The sequence below is a fragment of the Pinus tabuliformis genome, chromosome 9 (assembly GCF_031772625.1).
Source record: "Pinus tabuliformis cultivar Carrire ecotype Pingquan chromosome 9, CPIR1, whole genome shotgun sequence".
NCBI lineage: Eukaryota > Viridiplantae > Streptophyta > Pinopsida > Pinales > Pinaceae > Pinus > Pinus tabuliformis.
The window spans coordinates 529,026,214-529,047,769 of NC_142307.1; the positions used below are offsets into that span (position 1 = coordinate 529,026,214).

Consider the following 21,556-nt stretch of genomic DNA (forward strand, 5'->3'; position numbering starts at 1 on the left):
CAATCAATATCCAATAGTCAAATGTGGTCAACAAGTCAAATCTGAAATTTTGGTCAAAGTCAACAACAGTTGTAGCAATCCCAAATGGTCAACGGTTAATAGACCTCCAAAAGAGCTAGGTCAACTGTAAAAAATTGCGGCCTTGAATGCTGGTCAAAGTGCAGTCAAAACAATCACAAAACAGTCTTCCAAATTCGGTTAAAGTCAAAGTTTGCTGAAACCCTAGTTGCAAATCTGCTGTCAACCAAGGTCAAAGAGCCCAAAAAAGTTCGTCCTCCTTGTCAAAGAATTCGACCTCCAAAATAGATGTAAAATCTCAAGTCACACCAAGTCAAACCAATCCCAAACTCTAAAAGGTCAACGTTGGTCAAAGACAAAATTCGGCACAGTCAAAGTTCTCTCTCCTCCTCGCACATGTGAAAGAGAATTGCACTAGAAGAAGTTGAACCTACAAGAGAAGAAGATTTGTGATGATGATGTCCAAATGAGGTGACAATGAGGTGTATTTATATGCTTCTTTGGAGACCCAATTTGTCCTTTAGGCTGACTTGTACTTTTGTGTACTTGTGGGTTTTCCATTAAAAGTACTATTTTCCTTCACCAAATTAAATTCTTCCAAGGGCAAAGAGTGTCTTCTCTGGATGAGGAAGGCTGTCCAAAGGAGGGAATTTGTCCTTGAGCTGCCAAAATTAACACTTAGCTATGTCATAGACCAGACCTTGGGTGCATAAAATTTTCAACAAAGGTCACCAACCAAAGAAAACTTGTTATGTTATAATTTTAACAAAGGAAATATCATATGTTAGTGATAAGAAAATGATTGATTTTTTGCCCCATTAGTTGAATACTGTTCAAATTGATCACACTGCTTGATACATCAAGGTAGAGGGGCAAACATAGAGTAGTAGTACTATGATGAAGATCAACTCTCTAGGGGTCTCTGCTGCTACAACACCACCAATTGACAAAAACCTCTCAAGATCAAGTGAAATCAACAATCATTAGGGACGATAATCATTAATGCATCATAATGGACCATACCTAGTGTGAGGGGCACAAGAATATTTCACACAAAAGTCACCTTCAAATGTCTAACTAGATCAAGACATGTAAACAAGCTACCTCACTTATAATTAGTGTAGCACGACACTTATAAGACCTGCGAGTACCCGCAAGTCTTGACGGGTTTTATAGTGAGACAAGTCACTCTCATAGAACCTGTGGTTTCTACTCGTAGTCGCCAAAACCCGCATAAAGCTCGACTAACCGCATTGATCTCGTGAAGAACTGCATATGACCGGCATAAGACTCGTGGAAACCCTCAAAATTTGTTTTTTATTTTTATTTTTATTTTTTTTATTTTCCTTTTTTTTAATTTTTCTTTTCTGTATTTTGCTGAGTCTTATATGAGTCGTTCTTGAGTCTTATATAGGTTGCCGAGTCAATAGCCATACGAGTCTTATACAAGTATGGGTCGTGCAATATTGCTTATAATAGGGATGATTAGGTCTACAACCCTATTAGGTGTTTTCAACCCCCAAGGTGAGTGACATGTCCTTTGTGTGTTATAATGATGGTAGTAGAGGGGGAAGAACATCAGGGTAGGTACCATAACCATGAGACCAGTTAATGGGGTGTTGAAGTTTCTAAGTTTACTTAGTTTAGAAACCCTTCATGCACTTTTTCTGATTTATTCCTACCTACTTTTATTTTTCTTTAACAAGTTATTTACAAAGTAAATACTGAAAATAAACACTAGTGCATGCTCAACATATTACAGATCAACAACTAAAAGAAACAAGAACAAACACACCACATGACACCATTATTTTTGGACCAGTGTCCCTGGAAAAACCCAATGTGGGAAAACTGGTGCAACTATCTGAGGGTTTTCTTATTAAGCAATATCAGAGTACAATTTGGGTACCGAAATTGGCCTACCCAACAGAGAATTTCCTTAGCAGCTATACCTCACAGTTTGAGAGAAATCTCCTTGCTGAATCCCCGGAAAATCCTTCCGGCAGCTCCTCAGCACAAAACTGCTCTGCAACCCCAGCGTCTGTCCAATATGGACTGCGTTAGCCCCTCTCTGTCTCACGTTGGCCCTGCGTTAGCCTTTCTTAGGCTGCGTCAGCCATAGGAGGCACTGTGTCAGCTCTGGGAGTCTCTGTGTCAGCTGTGCTGGCCCCTCTGGTGCTCTGCACAACACTTGGCTGCCTCTGCGTGGCCCAGCGTGAGCCCTTGCTGGCTCTGTGTCACCCTCCTTCGCTGCTACGCTGCTCTCCCAGCACAATCTCTACCTTCTCAGTTTCTCTGTACTCAATGCCCCTCAACTGCTCTGTCGATCACTGATTCTATCTCTCTTAGCAAACCCCGCTCTAGAGAATAGAATGACTGATCATCTTGTGTACCCTCTAAGTGACCTTCAAGCCTCCTCTTATACTTTTCTTGTTGACATCTCAACGGCTGAGATTAAGTCCCTAACCAACGACTAAGATTAGATCTGGCTTGATCCATGTCTTTTGGACCATTCTAACACAGATTCATATTAACAAACATTAATATTTTATTTTCCCTAAGTTTAGACTTAGGGACTCCATTAAAAATATTAATTATTTTAATATCTCATGATCTGTTTAGAATTTTCCCAAACCCTTTCTGGGTATTGGAGATCTCATGTGCCTCAACCTCTCCACCAAATTTCGTGGCTAGAGCACATATGATGCTACCCCAAATCAACACTCCCTCTTAGCAAGGACTGTGCTCTAGCAATACTCCTCACTGAGTATTACTCTGATCATCTGACATCGGTACCTGTGCTGATGCTAGGCCTTCCTGCCCAACATCCTCTACAATGCTGCATCCTGTACTGCTACCCATGGTTCTGCCACTGCTGCATTTGTATGACAACCCCCTCTGCATCCATGCTGCTGTTGGTCCTTTCTCCTAGCACTGCATCCGCACTGCACCTCCTCTCATCAAGCTGCATCGTGTTGCCCACTGTTGCACCGCAACTAAGTTAGTGAGAAGTAATTAACTGATCTCCCAACTGACCTCCCCGTTGGGCTATAAACACCCAATGATGTTGAAGCTCCCTCTGCCGCTGACAAATGCTCCCTCTATCTCACCTTTGTGCTGCTGCAACACCTCCATGCATCTTGCACCGTTGCACACCTCTCTGTGCCTTCCTACACTGGTGCAACACTCCTATGCCTCTCGCACTGCTGTAGCCTGCTAGCTCTGCACTGTCTTGGGACTCCTGCACTGTAGCTTTCTCTTTCGCTCCATCCGCATCCATCTCTACCTACTCAGCCAGTCCTGCTACTCCTCGTTGGGGCTCCTGTAGCAAGGTCTAATCCAAGAGGTTGGGTACCTCAAGGATCTTACCCCTCGTCGGCTGTAGTTCACCTGACTACAGCTCGATGTCTCCCCACTTCCGCTCAAGTGGCGTGTGTGCACTCATGGCACAATCATCGCCTGTCAAAACTTCCTTCTCTGCCCATGCTAGTGCTGCCTTAGTCTTGGAAGACTCTCCCTTACTCTTCTTTCTTGGTCACTGGGTTGCATAATGATCCATTTGCCCACAGTGGAAGCACTTGATCTTGGAGAGATCTTTCTTCTTCCACTTCTCCTGCTTTCCCTTAGATGCTAGGGCCACATCCTCCTCCTTCTGCTGAACTTTGATCCCTTTGCTGTTGCTACCTGTCTTTGACTGCCGTCTGATCTCTTCCTGGCAAAGAGATGCCCACATCTCGTCCCAAGGTAGGAGAGTCCCTCTGCTGAGGATACTCTGGACAAACACTTCCCAATCTTTTGAGACAGCATTAAGGGTTGTCCTCACCATAGGCTCCTGATTCATTGTTGCTCCTATAGTAGTCAACTGGTCTCAGATCTCATTCAGTCCTCCGAGGAAGGTGTCAATCGATTGACCCTTCTTCATCTGATAATGCACCTGGCCCTCGCCATCGCCTCTTCGTACCTTTCATTTTCATTGGGGTCGACTGGGACAGCTACTACCTTTAAGGCGAAGTTCTTGATATGATTCCTGTCAAGCACTAATAAGATTTTGGGCTTCCAGCTGCGAAGTTTGATGCTCCGTCCAGTCTATCCTGGTCTCTTACCTCGTGTAGTGCCATGACACTCCCCTACTTCCCTCTTGGAAGTTCTCTGTTCGACTCCTCTGAGTCTCTACTTCTTATCTGGAAGTTTTCTTCAGAACTCCCTCCGAGTCTTGATTTCCCTCCTGGAAATCCTTTTGCCGCTTGTCGAGATGCCTCGTACTCTGACAGTCTTGTGCAATTCCACTGCTGATCTAGGTTCCGCGGCTAGAAACCCTCGGTAACAACTCCTCTGGGCCTGCTCTGTCAGGTATTGTTCTGACTACAGTACCTCACCAGCTCCACTCTGCAATTTGCCTCTCTACGAACTGCCTCAGCCCCTCTCTGCCTCACGCTAGTTCTGCGTCACCCCAGATGGGTCTGCATCAGTCCTGTGGCCCTCTGCGTCAGTAACGTTGGCCTCTCTGAGGCTCTGTGCAGCTCCTAGTTTCTTCTGCGTGGCTCTGCGTCACACTTCTTGGCCTCTGCACTTCTAGAAACCGCTTCTGTCACCTTAGGACAACTGTTTTCTGCTGCTATTGCTCTTCTCGGCTGATGTCTCTTAGTCCTCCTGTGATCTGCAATCACCCTCCAATACCATGTTGAAGTTTCTAAGTTTACTTAGTTTAGAAACCCTTCATGCACTTTTTCTGATTTATTCCTACCTGTTGGGTCCCTATAATACTAGTGATTACCCCATTACTATTGTAGTTATACCCCTTATTTATATTGTTGTGCCCCTATCACCCCCATATTGTTATTTCTGTGCCCCATAGAATCCCTCTATTGTTATTTTTGTGGCTTTATATTATTATTGTTAGGTCGGCTGGATTATATTGTGACTCCTTAGACTCCTATATATAGAAAGGAGGTTTTGTCATTTGTATCATCTAAGAATTGTTCATTTATGTAATGTAAAGGAGGTTGCCCCCTCGAAGAGGCTGAATTCTAAGGCGTTGATCTTTCTTTTCTATCTTTTCTTGAGCTGGTTTCATAACATTTGGTATCAGAGCTTTGGATTCTAGGGTTTTGCTGCTCCAAACAGGTCATCGTGGCATTTTGCTATAACTTTTTTTCTGTGACGTTTCAGAAGTTGCAAAAAAAAACCCATTTGAGAAGAAATCGCGCTGAACCTTGGGTCCGAATTTCAGATCTTTTCGCGCGATATTTGCGGAGATATGCTCTGAGGAAGTTGGTCTTTTTGCAGACTCCTGAATTACATTCAAAACAGGTGACCTAGGGAAAATCGTCATAACTTTCTCTCTGGGGATCGGATTGAAATTTCGTAAGAAGGTACAGAAAGAGGACGAACTGTAGTTTCTTGTATATCTTTTTCAGAACCAAAGGTCGAAAATTGTACACGTGGCACTTCATACAAGTTCACTCTTCTGGAAAGGTCTATAATCAGGTCATCTTGGGAGATTGTGCATAACTCTTTCTTGGAGAATCCAATTTGGATCAGACTGGTGGCATTGGAAAGAGGACACAGAGAGCTACTACAGGTCACAATTTCAGAACTAGATGATTGGAAAGTACAGAGATACATCAGAGACAATATCAAGCTCCTACAAAGTGAAAAAAGGTGTTTAGATTTTTTTAAATTTTTGCTTAAGCTTGGTTTGAAAATTTATTTTGAAGGAATTCAAAGGGCATAGTAGAGCATTATTATCGGTAACTGATGCCCCGAGGAAAGAAAATGCAAACACCTAGTAAGGAACCTGAAAGCTCTAGCATGACTCATGAAGAAGAGGAAGAAAAACAACACTTTTTTTAGCCAATTGATAAGTCTCAAACAAAAGGGTTCAATAATGGAGCACATTGAGGAGTTCCAAAAATTGAACATAAGAGTAAAAGATATTCCAGAGGAGCATAGGATTGATGTGTTCATAGGGTCTTTAAAGGATAATATCCAACATGATGTGCGCCTTTGGGAACCTGACTCATTAGAGAAGGCATTCAGGTTAGCAAGAAAAATGGAAAGCAAAATTATGGCAACTAGGAAGCATACCATTCACAACTATAAAGACGGAAGTGTTGTTGCCCATAGTCTTCCACAACCTACAAGGTTGACACCACAACAATTGGAAGAAAAAAGAGCAAAAGGGCTTTGTTACAATTGTGATAGCAAATACACAAAAGGTCATAAGTGTGCTGAGAAGAAATTATTCTACATAGATTGTGAAGAGGAAGAAGAAAAGGAGCAAGAAAGGTCAAAAGAAGAGGATATATTCCAGGAACAAAGCCTAGATGAAGAACAAATAAATCCGACCATATCTTGTAATGCATTGGCGAGAATTACCACTCCTCAAACCATCAAGATAGAAGGACAAATCAAGAAGAAAAAGGTAATAGTGTTGATTGATTCAGGAAACACCCACAATTTTATTCATTGTAGGGTAGCAAAAGAATTGAATTGCTTCCTATATCTAGCACCAGAGTGTCAAGTGATGATTGCAAATGGAGGAACAATAAATTGTTCTGGAAAGTGCCATAATATCAAGCTATCCATGGGAGAATATGTATTGACTAGCCCAATGCTTTCCATTCCAATGGGAGGTGCTGATGTTGTACTAGGAGTCCAATGGCTACAATCCTTGGGTACAATAGCTTTTAATTTTCAAGAACTTTTCATGAAATTTTTTGTGGAAGGAAAGGAAGTTGAATTAAGGGGTATTGCAGGGAAACCAGGAAAGATAATCAGCTCTAATGGCATGACAAAGCTTCTAAAAAAGGAGCAAAGAGGTGTAATTGCACAATTATGTTCGCTAGATGTTTCCACATTGGAATCATCTATTTCTCCAGATCTCCAAAAAGTCCTGGACAATCATTCCAAGGTATTTGAGACTCCCAAAGGTCTCCCACCTATGCGTGATCATGATCATGCTATTCATCTGATTCCAGGAAGTGTTCCTCCAAACATCAGGCCGTACAGATATTCATATGTCCAAAAAAGTGAAATTGAACGTATGGTTGCAGAAATGCTAGAGGCTGGTATAATTCAACCAAGTCAAAGTTCTTTCTCAGCTCCAGTAGTATTGGTGCACAAGAAGGATGGATCATGGCGCATGTGTCCAGATTATAGGGAGCTCAACAAGCTCACTATTAAAGATAAGTTCCCCATTCCTGTCATTGATGAATTACTGGATGAATTGCATGGATCAATTTACTTCACCAAGTTGGATCTTCGTTCGGGATATCATCAAATCAGAATGAAGATTGAAGACATTCCGAAAACGGCATTTAGAACTCATGAGGGTCGTTATGAATTTTTGGTCATGCCTTTTGGCCTTACCAATGCACCTTCAACATTTCAAGGTTTGATGAATTCAATTTTCAAACCATTCTTTAGAAAATTTGTGTTGGTATTTTTTGATGATATACTAATCTACAACGAGTCTTGGAAGGATCATGTTGAACATGTTGACAAGGTGCTACAACTATTAGAGAAGCAATTATATGCAAAAAGATCCAAATGTTTCTTTGGAGTCCAGGAGGTGGAATATTTGGGTCATATTGTATCTCATGAAGGAGTTAAGGTAGACCCTAGCAAAATTAAAGCCATTAAGGAATGGAAAATCCCCACATCCATAAAGCATCTGCGAGGATTTCTTGGGTTGACAGGGTATTATCGCAAGTTCGTTAAGAATTATGGGAGAATAGCAGCACCTCTAACAACATTATTGAAGAAAGATTCATTTTCATGGACTCCGGAAGCAACAAAGGTCTTTAAACATCTTAAAGAGGCAATGTGCCAAGCACCGGTCTTAGCTACACCGGACTTCACAAAAACCTTTATTGTGGAATGTGATGCTTCAGGAAATGGAATTGGTGCTGTTCTAATGCAAGATGAAAGACCCATTGCTTTTGAAAGTCGTCCAATCAAGGGAAAGTTTTTAAGCAAAGCTATTTATGAGAAGGAAATGTTGGCAATACTCCATGGACTTAAGAAATGGCGACCCTACCTAATGGGAAGACACTTCAAGGTAAAAACGGATCATGATAGCCTTAAATACTTTTTAGAACAAAGATTATCCTCTGAAGAGCAACAAAAGTGGGTCACAAAGATGTTGGGTTATGACTTTGAAATCATCTACAAAAAAGGGAAGCAAAATGTGGTGGCAGATGCACTCTCAAGAAAGGATGAGGATATGGAAGCATTGTTGTGTGCCATTTCTATTATCCAACCAGATTGGATAAACGAAGCAAGGGAGGAATGGAAGAATGACGAAGAAGTGTGGGCACTATTTCGAAAGCTACAACAAGATTCCAGTACTTCTGACACATTTAGCTGGCAAAATGATTCATTATGGTACAAAGATCGCTTATACCTCTGTAAGAATTCCCAGCTAAAACAAAAGATTCTTATGGAATTGCACACTTCTCCCTTAGGAGGGCACTCAGGATTTTTAAAAACTTACCACAGGGTTAAGAAGAATTTTTTTTGGGATGGCCTTAAATTAGATATTCAAAAGTTTGTGGCGGAATGTTTGGTTTGCCAACAAAATAAAGTTGAAACAATTAAGACACCGGGTCTATTACAACCTTTATCCATTCCAAGCCAACGTTGGGAGGAGTTTTCAATGGATTTTATCACAGGTTTACCCAAGTCTGAGGGAAAGAGTGTCCATGGTGGTAGTTGACAGACTTACCAAGTATGCACACTTTTGTGCATTATCACATCCATTTAAAGCCAGTACAGTTTCTACTGCATTTATGGAAACAGTTCAAAAGCTACATGGAAACCCAAAGATTATTGTAAGTGACAGAAATCCCATTTTCACTGGAAATTTTTGGACAGAATTATTTTCTTGTCTTGGTACTCAGTTAGCTCATAGCTCATCTTATCATCCTCAATCTGATGGGCAAACTGAGATAGTAAACAAATGTTTGAAAGGATATCTTCGTTGCTTTGTATCTGATAAACGGACACAATGGGTCAAATGGTTGCCTCTGGCTGAATGGTGGTATAACACTTCCTTCCATACAACAACAAAAATGACCCCATTTATGGCACTTTATGGGTACCAACCACCATCAATCACATCATATTTAAGAGAAAATTCTAAGGTTCAGGCAGTGGAACATCACATCGAACATCAACAACAAGTCCTCCAACTCTTAAAGGATAACCTCGTGTTGGCACAAAATAGAATGAAACAACAGGCAGATCAACATCGCAGTGAAAGAAGTTTTGATGTAGGTGATTGGGTATTCCTACGGCTACAACCATATAAGCAAATGTCCCTAAAGCAAGCTAAGAAGGATAATAAATTATCACCAAAGTATTATGGTCCGTACAAGGTGTTGGAAAAGATTGGTACTATGGCATACAAATTGGAGCTTCCTGCAGCTTCTCGATTGCACCCAGTTTTCCATGTTTCATGTTTAAAGAAGGTTATAGGTGACAAGCTCCCAGTTCAAACAATATTGCCAGAACTTGACGAGGAAGGAAAAATTATATTGGAACCGGAAGCAGTCACAGAAACAAGAACTCGACAGCTACGAAATCGATCAATTTGAGAGTATCTTATCAAGTGGAAGAACTTATCCGCTGAAGATTCCACATGGGAGGATGAGAATTTTATGCAGAAGTATCTAGAACTGCTCAAGCGTTGAGGACAACACTTTTTTTGAAGGAGAGGGGCATGTTGGGTCCCTATAATACTAGTGATTACCCCATTACTATTGTAGTTATACCCCTTATTTATATTGTTGTGCCCCTATTACCCCCATATTGTTATTTCTGTGCCCCATAGAATCCCTCTATTGTTATTTTTGTGGCTTTATATTATTATTGTTAGGTCGGCTGGATTATATTGTGACTCCTTAGACTCCTATATATAGAAAGGAGGTTTTGTCATTTGTATCATCTAAGAATTGTTCATTTATGTAATGTAAAGGAGGTTGCCCCCTCGAAGAGGCTGAATTCTAAGGCGTTGATCTTTCTTTTCTATCTTTTCTTGAGCTGGTTTCAACACTACCTACTTGTTATTTTTCTTTAACAAGTTATTTACAAAGTAAATACTGAAAATAAACACCAGTGCATGCTCAACATATTACAGATCAACAACTAAAAGAAACAAGAACAAACACACCACATGACACCATTATTTTTGGACCAATGTCCCTGGAAAAACCCAATGTGGAAAACCGCTGCAACTATCTGAGGGTTTCTTATTAAGCAATATCAGAGTACAATCTGGGTGCCAACACTGGCCTACCCAACATACAATTTCCTTAGCAGCTATACCTCACAGTTTGAGAGAAATATCCGTGCTGAATCCCTGGGAAATCCTTCCGGTAGCTCCCCAGCACAAAATTGCTTTGCAACCCCAGCGTCTGCCCAATCTGGACTAGGTCAGCCTCTCTCTATCTCACGATGGCCCTGTGTTAGCCCCAGGAGGCCCTGTGTCAGCTCTAGGAGCCTTTGCGTCAGCTGTGCTGGCCCCTCTGGTGCTCTGCGCGACACTTGGCTGCCTCTGCACGGCCCAACGTGAGCCCTTGCTGGCTCTGCGTCACCCTCCTTCGCTGCTGCACTGCTCTCCCGACACAATCTCTACCTTCTCTATTTCTTTGTACTTAATGCCCCTTAGCTGCTCTCCCGATCACTGATTTTATCTCTCTTAGCAAACCCTGCTCTAGAGAATAGAATGACTGATCATTTGGTGTACCCTCCAAGTGACCCTCAAGCCTCCTCTTATACTTTTCCTATTGACATCTCAACGGCCGAGATTAAGTCCCTAACCAATGACTAAGATTAGATCTGGCTTGATCCATGTCTTTTGGACCATTCTAACACAGATTCATATTAATATACATTAATATTTTATTTTCCCTAAGTTTAGACTTAGGGACTCCATTAAAAATATTAATTATTTTCATATCTCATGATCTGTTTAGAATCTGCCCAAAACCCTTTCTGGGTATTGGAGATCTCATGTGCCCCTACCTCTACACCAAATTTCATGGCTAGAGCACATCCGATGCTACCCTAAATCAACTTGGGGGTCCAACATCCTGAGTGTATATATGTAAGGAGGGAGCAATCATGGAGGCATGAGTTTCCCTTTTCCCCGACCTTCTTTGTCCACACCTCTATTGCGCCCTTTACTTTTTATTTGTCTTTCTTAGGTGCATAGCTTAGGAGCCCCATGCTTGCTTTTTGATATTTTCTATTACCTCTTTAAGATGAAGCAATTTATTGTTCATCAGGGTTGGGACATACAAGATTTAGTTTCTTTAGATGAAGCATTAAGTGCTTGAGGAATTGGGTGATGGATAACAAGAGGGGTAAAGAACATACTAGGCTTTTGCCCATGTGCTAAATAATGTCCCAACCAACTTTTGCAATTTGCACTTTTCTTTCGTGATGGTTCAATTTTATTTCCTTGTGGCTTTCTATGCTTTTATCTTTCTTTAAGATGCATCAACCTCTCGGGCCAAGTTTCCGAGCCCAGATCCAAGGATGTGGATGAAGGGTGCCAATTTCAATGACCACTAGCCCGAAGAATGGAGATGAAAAAGAGGGAGAGATGGTAAATGGTAAATATGGATTACCTTGGACACACTACATCAATTAATGCTCCCATAGTAGTGCCATTCCTAAACCCTAAGGCCCTATAGGAGTTCCTATTGGACTAGAAGCAAGGACTAACCTCGCAGGTGAAGGGAACAAGAATGCAATTGAGATTGGTCAATTATCAAGCTTTGTAACGTGATTGATATTAGTACCCACAACATTAAATGAAAGCACATGATTGCAAAAATGATTAAAGTACCTACCGATAGATGACCGACGTTCCTTCAAGAAGGAATGCCAGATAGGAGAGAAATTTGAGCTGAGCAATAAGTTGAGAAGCATCACATAATGTTATGTGCTGATCATATAGGGTTTCTTTTTTGCTCTCTGTCCAAAGAGGAGAAATTTTTTCTCCTACGGTTTACCCACTTTTGGTGGGTTATAGTAATCATTTTCTTTTTTTTATTCTCTAGAGTCTATACGTTTGATTAGCCTATGGGAATCTTTCCATATTGTGCTCTCTTTTCTCCTTGGTTGTTACACTTGGGATCTTTTCCTAAGCACACTTTTATGGGATTTATGGTATGTTGTTGTTGCGCTGTTTCCTTTGTTGTTTATTGCATAATTTAGGATTTGCTGGTTGGTTACAATCAGTCATCTAGACGTCCACATGCTGATAGACCCCCATTTAATCATTCAAACTCCAGATTGGTCACTCTTGTGGATGTTGGCTAGTCTCCACAAGACTTGTATGGAGCTGTTGCTCTAGGTTGCATGTCATGGCACACTACTAGACTAGTAGATAGTGCAGCAGACAACTAAGTTTGAGTCTTCCTAGAGATAGGATGTTGCCCACCACCCAACACAACCAATCTTCCATCCAAACATTCTTCGGCACAACCTTGTATTCATGGAGAGTAGTGCTCCCTCATTCTTGCTTTGCTTCTATGGTCGTATAACAACAAGCCCTCAGTTGTGCACACCCCGTAGGACATCATTGGCCAGCACATTGATGACATAAAGAATAGGATGTAGTCTCCGCACTTGTCCTCGACTGCTAGGACTGACGTTGACACTTCTTGAGATCATCTCCTCTTGTTCGACACCAGATATAGCTTTGAGTGCCCTCTTCCTTTAGTATTCTAGCTTTGGCACAGCATGATATGTACCCATACTTTACTTAATAAGTTTTCTCATTAACATTATTAGGTTTATTAGCTTGGTGTTTTGTTGTTGATCGAGGGGTTAGATTTTCTGACTTTAGCTTTATTAGAGCTACTTTTGCACTCCTGCATTGTACCTTATGCATTTGTTGTAGATTTTAGTGTTATTGACATACTTTTATGGTAACTTGTTAGAATCCTATGTTACCTCTAATGTGAAGTTCAACATGGAATCAGAGAGGATGTGAAACTCCCTTAATTAATTGCTAGGTATTGTACCTCTTGCATTTGTTGTAGCTTCAAGTATTATTGACCTACTTTTATGGTGATTTGTTAGAATCAAATCCTATCTTTCATGTGAAGTTGAACATGGCATCAGAGAAGATGTGAAACTCGTTTACTCAGTTTATTGCTAGGTATTCTTCTTGGGTGGTTGTACTAGTATTTTTTGTGATAAAATTGTGCATGCAAAAGGATGCTTATCTTGAACAACGTGAAGGCTGTTTCCATGATGCTTATTGAGACAATTTCATCCTGTTTTAGGAACTTTGTTGTAGATCTTATGCCATACCACTGTGTATGTGCATAATAGGAATACTCACAGGATATTGGAGGACGTGACTCTTGAGGAGCTGTTTACAAGAATGAGACCTGATGTGAGCCATTTGCGCATATTCTATAGTCTAGTTTATGTCCATGTGCCTATAGAGAAGAGGACTAAGCTAGAGCCTTATCAAAAAGGGGTGTATTTGTGGGCGCTACAGTAAGGTCTAAAAGGCCTATTGAGTCTACATTCCAGGACAGAGAAAGATGATCTTTGTTGAAATATGTAACTGGGCTTGGTCTTCATAATGACATATGTAATCATGATTTTATGAATTTGATGTAATGAGAAAAATAAATTTATTATTGTTGATCTTGAGGCATGGGTTTCATGGTTAAGAAGATTTATTTTTAGGTCAAGCTCCCATTGCGAGTGCTTAGGATTTGTCATTGAGTCATCAAGTCATTAAAAATCATTGTCATGTATGAGAGACCCATGTGGGCATGGTACATATTGTAAGAAAAATTATTTTGAGTCAATATTAGAGTCAAAAGACCCTCCAAGATCAAGTCCAAGTGCCACTAGCAAGTTGGCCTTCAAATGGAGCTGTCAGCCTACAACAAAGGACATGTCGGCCTAAATGCATGGGTGAGAAGCCTATAAAAAGGAGGACTCACCCTCACTTAGAGATACAATTCGGTCAAGCAAGAAAAAGCAAGAATAGTGAAGAAAGAAGATAAGAAGCCTACAGGTCAGTGAAGACGGAACCTAGTTACACTGTCTTCTACACTTCCTCTTAACTAGGGAGGTATTCATGCATACATGGTACTTGGACAATTTTTCAAGTTCACAGAAGAATTCTAGGCCCCATGTCAAGAACAAACAATCTTGTGAGCATCTAGCGAAGCCACATGGCCTCACAACTTGCCGGACTCACTGCCATGTATTCTGCTTCTGCTGAGCTAGGTGCCACCGAGTGTTGCTTCTTGCTAAACCACAAGATCAATGCTGCTTGCAAGTTGAAACAACATCTAGAAGTACTCTTCTTGTCCATTGCACTCCTAGCCCAATTCAAGTTTGTGTAGCCTTGCAAGTGCACTCCACCAACTCTTAGATATCTCAGTCCAAACTCCAATGTACCACGAAATTCCTGAGCACATGCTTTCTGCCACCCAATGATCCCTCCTTGGGTCCACCATAAACTGGCTAAGCGTGCTCACAATGAAACATATATCTGGTCTAGTATTGACCAGATACATCATTGATCTGATCAACGTCCTGTAGAAAATGGGATCCACCAACTCACTCTCAAAAGCATCAATCTTCCTCAAGTTAGTGATGTTAGTGATCTTCCATCCTGAATCTCTTCAAGATCTCAATTGCATACTTTCCATGCCCAACGAAAATATCTCTCGTCCGTTGCCACACCTCCAGTCCCAAAAAGTAGTGCATCAATCCAACATTCTTCATCTCAAACTCCCAAGCAAGGTCCTCCTTACATATCCCTATGAGCCTCTCCGATCCCGTTAGAAAGAGATCATAGACACAAAGTACGAAGATGAGCGACTAACCATCAACAAGTACATAGTACATTCTAGAGTGTCTCATTCTTGGTGAAGCCCAACCCAAGTAGGTACCCATTAATCCTAGAGTACCAAGCACAAGGTGGTTGTTTAAGTTTGTACAAGGATTTCTTCAATTTGCATACATGGGACTGCCTCTCATGCACCTCAAATCCCTGAGGTTGCTCAATATACACCTCTTCCACAATTAACGTAGAATCTTCCTTATTAACGTATCTTCAGAGACAATGATGAATCTTTCCATCTGATGTATCTTGCACCCCATCTCTGAAGCAAATAGATATGACCGCCCTAATAGATGGATATCTAGTGACAGGGGAAAAAGTCTCCTCATAATCTACTCCGTTCTTTTGGTAGAACCCTCTTGCCACGAACTTCGCCTTATAGTTCTTGACACTACCATCAATTGCACGTTTGATATTGTAGATCCATTGAGAAGTGACCACTAACTACCCCTCGGGTCTTGGTGCCATCTCCCAAACATTGTTCCTCGTGATGAAACTGTATTCTTCCATCATGGTGTCCCTCCAAACCCGTGGGTCTGCTGCCTTCTCAAACATAGAAGGCTCAGACTCACTAATGCTGCTCATCAAGGCCATATAGCTGGAAAATCTAGCTGGTGGTTTACTTTCATTGAAGGTCTTGCTAGGAGCGTCCACATGCTCCTCGGCATCCGTCATGGTTTGCTTGACCTATTTGGGCCTCCTCATAGTGGAGCTCGAACGAATGTCACTTTTACTTAAATTGTTAACATTACCATTAATTGTTTCAGGGTGTTTGAGAATAGTTCCAACCTCATTGAATTTCATATGGAGAGGATAATTTTAGATCCCATTCAAAATTCAGTAGGCTTAACAGTGTTCAGGATTTTAGGATTGGCAGGTTTGCAATGTTTTAGTTGTATTCTGTCATGTATGAAGGCATGGAACTGGCATTTAATCAAGAGCACCAAGCTCTCCATGTTGCTCGATGTCAGTGGAGTTGATTGTTGAACTCCTCTATCATGACCCTAGTAAAAATGTTTGGTTCACTCAAGCAAAATTACTGATTTCACATTTTAAGCTTTTGCTATCTTATTTTATTGTTTAGAAGGTGATATTGATGATGAAGATCCCAATATAGGAAATAATTTTGATGATATATAGTTATTCGTTGTAGCATGGTTTGTCTGGATTCCGGAGGCCATTTAGAGCCTTTGTTGATTGCACTTGGTGCTATTTTGGTATGCACCCATACTTGCTCTATATATGAGAAACCTTGCATATTTGTGTATAAAGGTTTGGATTCATATGGGTACACATGAATATATATGTTTTTTTTCAAAATTTGAATATTTTATGTTTTTTTGGTCAATGGGTTTTTTGGTCCATTTTTTAATCCTATTCCATTCTATTTCACATTTTTGGGGTCAACCAGTTCAATGACCTGTCTAGTTCTGATAAAATTGGCTCAAACACAGGTATTCAAGACAAGAGCACTAGAGGTAAGCTGTCCTTAGGCTTATATCAATATAACAAATAGAATAAATTATTTACAAATGAGGAGGGTGATGTATTTATACACCTCCATTAGGTTTTAAGCACTAGCCCTGCGAAGATGACTACACTGACCTTAGCCAAAAATAGACAAGATTCAATAAAGTGTAAAAAATCTTTTAGGTACGCAAAAGTAGGCCCATAAATGCCCTCAATTCCTCAAATAGTGGGTCAGCAGGGCTTAAGTGAAGATTAGCTAGAAAATTTCAACAGGAGGAAAGGTTGATTTGTTGGTGCTTGATGCTGATGCCATGTGAAAAGTCAGCGTGGACAGCTATTGTCTCTCTGTTGTAATATCCAATGCTAATCTGATTTTTTTTTGTTGAAATATAAGGTGTTTTTTAAAGAAACAAAATGTGCCTGGTTGGTTTGAACTTTAAATGCTTTTGTGATGGTGTATTGAGATTCTTGTCAAATGGCCAAAGAAAATTTAGTATCTATCCATCTATTTATACTTTGTTCAATTATTCTTTTGAAGACTTAACAGAAAATATGATGGCTATCCCGATAAGATGTCGGGCAACATTTCCTGCACTTAACAAATGTTATTATTTATTATTGATTTAAGCTTTTAGAATAATGACATGGTTTCCATGCGCAGAATCAAACAGTATCAGAGTTGAAGGATTTTGTGAAGAAGTTGAATTCTCTCCCAGAAATGACAGTATGTTCTTTTTGTCAAATATTTTTTAGTTTTCTGTTCAAATTTTCTTCCAGATTTGTTATTTGTTTGTTCACATGGGTGGTAAATTTTCTATTGCAGAGACACACAAATCTGGCTCAACATCTGTCGAATTTTACTACAAAACCAACTTTTTTAGGCCGACTTTCTATTGAACAGACACTTGTGGAGGGTCAGAGTTATGACATGTAAGACTTAGCGAGAACTTAATTTCATGCACATAGCATTAGGAATTTAGGAATTGGTTTGAAGTTTGCACTTTACCATGTGAAAGAATAAGCATGTATGATTGCATTGAGACTAACATTTCTGTTCCCTGGTTCAGGATTATTAATTTATGGGAAAATGTATTGCTATATCAGAAAATGTGATTTCATGAAAAGGAGCTATATATACAAACTTGAAATGGCAAATTTATGCCTGTCAGCAAATTGTAGGGCGGGGTTAAGAATATCTGAAGAGAGATAAATATCCTGGGAATACTTAAGATGTTTGCCTGCTCAAGATATACTATGTCTAACTATTGAGAAAAAATATCAAGTTGAGAGTCGTTTTGACAATGAAATGTGACTGAACAAAGGAAATCACAAGTCATTCTGTTATGTTATGGAAAAATCCATCTAACCAATAATGTGACCTCTTGTCGATCAGATTAACAATGTTGCTAAGGTCCAAGCAACCTTGCTTCATGGGTAGATAGGGTTGGGACCCACTGTCATCTTGGCGTAAGAGCCCGCTATTTAGGCCCAATACCCCTCATAAATGAGCCAAAAGAGCGGGGGGGGGGGGGGGGCTAAAGAATCGCTAACAACTCTGGTAGAAGATCAGTGCCTTATGTGGAGTGACATGGATGGAGGTGTTCACTTTGTACTTCATTCCAAGCTGTAAAATTGTCACTGTAGTAGCAGAATTTTAAACAGCAAATGTCAGTAGCTAAAACTCATTAAACACATAGCATGCACTATATGGATTTTGGTCTACTCTGAAAATCCTAACCCAAAATACAATTTTTTTTTTCATTTAAGTGACTGGTTGAGGAGATATTGTTGAAAACAACTTGCTGTCCTGTGTGACAGACTGTAAACTCTACATAAAATGCAGGAACAACCCCCTAATTTAGTCTTAATAGACGCCCAACTAGTGTTAAAACACTCTTAGAGGGTTAGTCTAGGGAGTGGAAAGTTACGCAGGTTTACGTAGAGGCTTTTTGGGGACACCCCTCTACCATTAGTGATGTAAACTCAATTTGCAGCTATAGTTCAAAATTGAATTTCAGAATTCTGGGATAAATAAAAATATGTTTATCCACCCGGAAAATTCTAGATTTGATTTATATGATTAAAGATTTGTCTGGAAATTAAATAAAAATGGCTCTAACTGATAAAAATATGATTTCGGAAATTATTTGGAGCTATATGCTGATATAGGGTGAGATAACTTGGAAGCTTGTAAAACTTGCTGTAAATGACTATAAAATGCAAATACAGTGAAGTGCAACCTTGTAAACACGCAAAACTGCAACACAAATGGCTAGATATAAGTGTCAAATAAAGAGTAATGAAGATTTGTATCAATTCTTGACTAGTTATAACAATCATGACACTTCTTCTCAAGATTATAACTTGATAAATAGAAGTAAAGATAAAAACCAACAAGTGAGTTTTCTAAACTAACTACTGAAAATAAAAGAAGTTGAAGTAGTTTTAAATTTTATGGTTGTTGTAGTAGTACCTTTGCCATTGGAGTCACCTCTTTCTAGATTGTGAAGTGGCTATTTCCTGTAGTCACTATGGATGGCTTTGATCAAGGGAATAGGTTTGGTCCTTTAGGAAATTGCTCCCACTTTTGTTTAATCTTCAAGTTTTTAAAATCTCCCTAGGAGCGACCTCTCTTCTGAGTGACGTTTCCAACCTTTGTCCTTTGTGTGTGGTAAAATACGAAATCATGAAGAATGTTAGTTTCTGTAGCATCGAAGGTGTTCTAGTCTCGAAACTTTATGTTAGTTTCTGTAGCATTGAAGATGTTCTAGTCTCGAAACTGTGCAGAGGCTAAAACATAGGAGTTATCCATAACCCAGAAATCATTTATGGAAATTCCACCTAAAAGTGTATCAATTAGATTATTAGCCTATTTTTAATTATTTGCTAAGTCTAAACGTAGGAAAAGGGGTTAATTAATTAGACTTAATTGAGATAACATGTGAATTATCTAGAAACTCACACAGATCAACTCCTATATGATCTTGACCCTTGATTAAGTTTTAATCTTGGTTGTTGGAGGTCTAACAAAAAATTATAAGAAGTCGATGGGTAGATGGAGAACACATTGAGTGAGCCGATTTCCTTGGAGAGTTTGATTTTCCAGAGAGCAACAGTTAGTTGTCGGAAGAGTTCGAGCTTTAGAAGGAAATAGAGATAGAGAGGGGTAGGGACAGTGAGGCCGGAGGAATATTTTCCAGATCCGGCGAGTACATTGCAGAGAGGCCGAATACAACTCCAGTGTGATGTAGAGCCTGCGCAGTCCCAATTGGATGGCTAGTCTTTCAGAGCTCAGATAGTGCAATGATTGCTCGTAGTAATTTCCCTCAAGATATTTCATGCCAGTATTTTCTCTGTAGAATTTCTAGTTTTTGGCATCCAAATTGTACTCAGATTATTTCATTGTTGCATAATAATAAAAACCCTCAATTGCTGCACCGATTTTCTCGCATTGGGTTTTTCCGGGGACATTTGTTCAAAAATAGTTGTGTTAATTTTTGTGTGTGTGCTAGAACATTTCTTAGTGTACAATGCTATTATTTTCCGCAATTTTATTTGTGAAGGTTGCAGTGTGATTTATTCAGTATTTGTCGTAGCAAATAAATTGTTAAATTAATTAAAAATTAGAAGAATAATTTTCAATTGTTGCAATAGAATTTCAGACTTGAGATTTTCACATTGTATCAGAGCGTGATTGATTGGTCGAGAAGCTCTGAGGAAGAAAAAGAGAATTTCGCTGTTCAGAGGGGGCAGCAGGCCGAAAATTTCTAGTGCTGTGTAGTGGCTAGCTAGACAATATGAATTACTAGGCAAGGGTTCAATTTTCAGTTGCAAGGTGGTAGGAAATTTGATTTGCCTAGAATAGTGATTCCAATAGGCAGAGGGAGCAACAACAACTCAAATTTTTGCTGAGCAAATTCCTTGGTTGGGCGCAGAGGGTTTTGCAGCAATTTGAGTAGCAATATCAGCACTGGGTGGAAGAGAAATAACACACACAGAGGGAAAATTTCTCTTAGGAGATCTCAAGTTTTAGAGCAACTGGAAATAGTCGTGAGCAACTTTTCTCTCTCCAGTAGGGAGTTCGAATAGTAGACCCAACAACTGAGCAGAGGGAAAGAGGGAGATTTTCAACTAGATTTAGAGATGGCCACAACTGGGCTTAAAGACCAAATTAGTTTGGAGGGAGCCTCCAACTATGTCATCTGGAAGGCGACCTGAAAGCCTATATAGATAATGTTGTGGCAGTAACCCAGGATGTCGATCAACTCGAGGAGTACAAATAAGAGATGGCGAAGGCGAAGAAGATGATCTTGGATGGGGTTTGAGATCATATAGTCTTACATATATCTGGCAATAATACTGCCAAGGAGATGTGGGATGGTATTTCCCAGCTTTATTAAAGTTCTTCCGAGAAGTGGAAGATGTTTCTCCAAGAGAAGCTGAGAAGCGTCAGGATGCAGAAGGGTGAAGGCATAGGTCCCTTCCTGACTAAGATATAGGAGGTCAAAAATCAGCTTGCAGCCATTAGGGAGGCACCCCAACCCACAAAGCTTGTACGGTTGACACTGAACAATGTCTCAAAGTATTGGCAGGTGTTTGTCCAAAGTATCTTGGGCATAGACACATTGCCTGGATGGGACATGATGTGGTCTAATCTACAATAGGAGGAGTTGAGGCGGGTTCTAGTAAAGAGCACCATTAACGATATTAACAACGAGACCATGAAGGTTGAGAAGGAAGAGGAGAATGTGGACCTTGCATCGAGATTCGAAGGGTCCCAGTTAGGGACTGGGGGAAAGAAGAAGGACTTGTCAAAGGTCAAGTGCTTCAGATGTGGTGAGCTCGGCCACTACAATACCCAATGTCCTCTCAAGAAGAAGGACAAACAGGAGAAACAAGACCAGATGACAGAGTTCGCAGAGATAGATAAGTTGTCCTCCAGGCTGGAGGAAGATTTCACCATTTTTGCAGCTATACATCTAGAAGTGAGGTGGGGCGACATGGAGCTATAGTCCCGAAGCTACAGAGATCGGGTAGGGTCCATTTTGGTAGTAGGATGGATCAGTGCCAGTGATGCAGTCAGATCCAGAGTGACAGTTGCAGACTAGTGGCAGTCAGGTGCTGAGGAGCATAGTGCAGTGTTGATAACAGAGCAGGTGGCTCAGTGCAAAGTTG

The 21,556-nt window shown here is 40.3% G+C and overlaps 1 protein-coding gene across 2 annotated transcripts in view; it reads left to right on the forward strand.

Annotated features, from left to right (window-relative positions):
- Window positions 1-21,556, forward strand: part of ATVPS33 (Sec1/munc18-like (SM) proteins superfamily) — a 457,978-nt gene that overhangs the window by 160,543 nt on the left and 275,879 nt on the right. For both annotated transcript variants that reach the window (XR_016263097.1, XM_089441389.1), the window contains exons 13-14: window positions 17,043-17,105; window positions 17,205-17,311. Coding sequence is in view for 1 of the 2 variants with exons in the window: in XM_089441389.1 (XP_089297515.1) it covers window positions 17,043-17,105; window positions 17,205-17,311 (170 nt within the window). In the remaining variant the exon portion in view is untranslated. The remainder of the gene's footprint in view (window positions 1-17,042; window positions 17,106-17,204; window positions 17,312-21,556) is intronic.